Raw genomic sequence first — 4,256 nt, 5'->3', positions numbered from 1 at the left:
TATTTTTATACTAGTACCATGCTGCTTTGGTGACTATGGCATTATAGTATAGCCTGAAGTCGGGTAATGTGATGCTTCCAGATTTGTTCTTTTTGCTTAGTCTTGCTTTGGCAATGTGGGCTCTTATTTGGTTCTTTATGAATTTTAGGAAATAATTCTAAAACCCCAAAGTGACTGAAAATAATTTGATCTTTCTTAGAGAATTATGGTAGGAAGCTTTTTGCTGAGCCTCATCACTAGAGGGAGGTAGCACATCCAAAATAATCTATCTTTAGACCTGAAACACAAACCCTGAAAGATTGCTAACTGACTAGGTTCCTAGTTCTATGTAAAAGAGTTGACATATACAGTCACAAGAGGGAGCTGTTACAGCTGCAAATCCAAGCTCCTTCCAGGGTGAGAGAGGTTGTCATTGAGTTGTATAAGGAATTTATGTTTATTCTCTTTGTCACCTTATGCTTTATTATCTCTTTTTGAGTGTGTGCACAGCTTCAAAGACATGGTGAGCCCCTTCACAAATGTAGAGCAGAAGTGACCCTGAATGGGAAAAACAGAGAAGTGATTGATACATAGCTCAATTTTAAACGGTGAAATATTTTTCACTATAATGGACTGACAAGCTTAGTTATTGTAGCAGAGATAATGAGTAATTTTAATTTTATTCCTTCCCATTTCTTTAATAAGCATTTTTGAAAATAACTAGAAAAACCCCTTCATAGTTACTTCTACCTCTCTTATCAAATGGCATCATTTGATTTCCCTCTCCAAACCTCTTCCCATTTCTTCCTTTCTCCTTAGTGTCCTCAATGTATGCCACTCCTAGGCATCATGAAGATGAGAAAGCATGTGTTAAAGAGGAGTTCAGGTGGCATAGAAATAGGGACCACTCAAGCCATTGGCTCCTGTCTCAAAACCAGAGGCACAGGCAATGTCTATCTAGAAGACACTTAGGACATTATTCCAGGAGCCAGTGTGGGAGACCTGAGTACCAGGAAACTTGGTTTTTAACCTGAGTTCTAACTTTATTCTTTTCTTTCACACTTAGCACAGCAATATGATACAATTATGAAATTACTTTTGTTATATATGTTGCAAATAACTTCTTTCATTGTGTCATTTGATTTTCAATTTTGCTTATGGTAATTTTTTTTTTTTTTTACCAGAAAGAAGTTTCTAACTGTTGAAATTAAATTATATGCTACTGCTTCTAAGACTTACTCGCCATGAAGATGTGGATAGAAATGCTCTTCTTTCCCTTACAGCACAGGGCTCACATAGACTTCTTGGAATAAAGGGTATTTCTTACCAGCTCAATGGGTAGTCAAACCACCAATTAATGGTGGATTTTGTCTTTACCAAAATAAGAGATGGGTAATCCCATTGTGAATGGTTTTACTCCTTTAGATGTAGCCTACTTGAGTTCCAACCTTGAAAACGATCTTAATGGAAACTTTCTGAATTAAAGCTAGATTTAGAGAAAATATTCTTCCCCTCTTTTTAAAGTTTTATTTTTTAAATTAACAAATAATAATTGTATTTTATCTTCTTTTAAAATTTATGTTGAAACCTGGGGATGGGCTAGACCTAACCAGGAAGCTGCTCTGTCTTTAGCTGAGGTTTCTGGAGAGCACTCAAATTGAAACCTGCCTGGTGTGGGATGTGCGGTGGCTGCTGCTTTGTTGCTTGAGACCTCCCCCGACCTAGGATCAGACTCAGATTCTAAGTTCTGGGGCCTGGAACCTCAGTGTGCACTTGAACAATGAAATTGGTGACAAGCATTACTGTACTCCTATATTTGGGTAAGTATTCTTGGCTTAAGAAAGGGTAGTTTTGTGGCTAATGACAAAAGAGAGTTATCTGCTGTCTCCACGTCTTCTGCCATGATTTACCAATTGCTGGAAAGAATTTGTATCTATGTGTTTCTCAAGGGTGTCTGAGCGTCAGTGTGAGGAACTGGTCATATCCACTACTCGGAGAAGATTCCCCAGGTCTCACAGCTCTCAAGCTGTAAGGAGTTTTAGGTTCATTGAGCTCAAGGGTCATGGAAGATGGGAAATTTATTTTTGGCCTTGTGGCTCTGCATAGCTCAGGAACAAATAAATACAAGTAATATTTCTCTTGTCCTGTGCAACACATAAAAATACCCAAATATGGAGTAAGGCAGGGAGGACAGTTCTGGAGCAGTGGTGAACCTGACCTTCAGACGTACCAAGAGCTGATGATCCAGAGCTAATCTGCTGTTTTTCAACCCCATAGGTATTAGGGGTGATGCTAAGACCACACAGCCAAATTCAATGGAGAGTAACGAGGAAGAGCCTGTACACTTGCCTTGTAACCACTCCACAATCAGTGGAGCTGATTACATATACTGGTATCGACAACGTCCCTCCCAGGGTCCAGAGTATGTGATTCATGGTCTTACAAGTAATGTGAACAACAGAATGGCCTCTCTGACAATCGCTGAAGACAGAAAGTCCAGTACTTTGATCCTGCACCATGCTACCTTGAGAGATGCTGCTGTGTACTACTGCATCTTGAGAGACCACAGTGGGACAGATGGGGCTGCAGCTGTGCAATATCTCCCTGGTGGCGAAAGGGAAGGCATCTAATTAGGCCACTGCACAAGAAGGAGCAGAAGTTTAATAGAGGAAGAAGAAAATTTAAAGAAGAAAAGGGAAAAGAAGTAAAGAGGAGGTGGTAAGGAAATCAATGAGAGGATTAAAGGAATGAAGAAACTGAGAAAGAATAGCTAAGAAATCTTGAAGAAAGGACTGAGAAGCTTGGCGAAGAGATGAAGAATCACAACTGGAATTCTGCAAAGAAGAAGAAAGGAAATAAGAATTTTCCAGGGTCCTTTCTTTTAATCAACTCTTGCCTTCCATGTAGATCTCACTATAAAAGATGAGAACCATCATCTGGTTGTCCCAATGTGTTTCTTCATCTAACCCCAGGGAAGTGCCTGGGCTTTGAATATTATATTAGTCCTTCCAAACTCTCAATAATTGAAATGAATTTCAGAAATTGATTCATTTGCCCTTACGAAAAATTTGAAGTTTTATTTGTTACTCATCCATAGCACATACTCTTGGGATATAGATAATTTCTGGAAGGAAACAAGAAAGTGGTGGATATGTGAATATTGATTTCATTTTAAAATCTATGTTGAAATATCTCTATTATTACACAAAAATACACAAATCTTTTTTCATTGTAAAAGATTCAAACTATTAAGTATGTGAAGTAAACCTTAAAGACTCAAACTGACTGTCTCCATCTCCATCTCATTTTCTCTTCAATTCCTACAATAAACCATTTTGACAACTTGGAGTGTGTCCTGATGATCATACTTCTTTTCATTTACATGGATACTCACATAAATATCCACCTAATTTTATTACATAAATTGGATCATACCATGTGTATTTGTCTGCAACTTCCTTTTATTTTTATTTAAAAATAGTTTTTTGAGGTGTGTTCATACCAAGATACATGTGCATGCGTGTGTGTACAAACTGGCCTTATTCTTTTCAATATCTACAAATGTTCACAGTATGGTTGTATAATAATTTTACTTACCTCACCTATATCATCTCTACATATATAAATATATATGACGTGTGTGTGTGTGTACATATTCCTTATAGATTCCTAGAAGTGGAATTACTGGATCAAAAGATATGCCTATTTTATATTTTTATAGATATTGAAAAGTTGCATTCCAAAATGGCTTTAACAATCTAACCCAAGCAGGAACATGGCAAAAATGTCTACTCTCACTGTTTCTATTCAACATTATCTTAGAGAATCTAACCAATGCAATGAGACAAAAAGAAAAAGGAAACCAGGCTTTACGTATTACAGATTTGTGAATTTTTCTTTTTTGGAGGATGGAGAATGAGGTTGGTGTGCTATTTGAATTTTGCCCACAGATTTAATCTGACATTTGCCTTTACTTTGGATACTTCTGTTCAATTTGTTTTCAAAAAATTGGAAGCTTTTTTGGAATAATTTCAAGGGTCATTCCACATAACTTCTCCTAATAATGTTATGAGTAAATAGTAATTAATATATGCACCCAACAAATTAAATCTTTAATCTGTGCCAAATCCTATGTTGTACAATGAATAACAGGGACTTTGGGAACTGCCTTCAAATATGGGAAGAGCAAAATACCACGGAAAACAAAAGGAATATAATAATTGAGAAAACAACACAGAAATAATTCTAAAAGCTCCAAAGTGACTGAAAATAATTCT

The 4,256-nt window shown here is 36.8% G+C and overlaps 1 gene segment (V, D, J or C); it reads left to right on the top strand.

Annotated features, from left to right (window-relative positions):
- Positions 1-1,633: 1,633 nt before the first annotated feature.
- LOC105533119 lies at positions 1,634-2,609 on the top strand. The segment is given in 2 exon segments: positions 1,634-1,799; positions 2,257-2,609. Coding segments are annotated over 2 exon segments (393 nt in total).
- The last annotated feature ends 1,647 nt before the right edge of the window (positions 2,610-4,256 follow it).

Source organism: Mandrillus leucophaeus, unplaced genomic scaffold (assembly GCF_000951045.1).
Source record: "Mandrillus leucophaeus isolate KB7577 unplaced genomic scaffold, Mleu.le_1.0 Scaffold1226, whole genome shotgun sequence".
In the NCBI taxonomy this organism is placed as follows: Eukaryota; Metazoa; Chordata; class Mammalia; order Primates; family Cercopithecidae; genus Mandrillus; species Mandrillus leucophaeus.
This window is presented reverse-complemented; position numbering and strand designations above follow the sequence as displayed.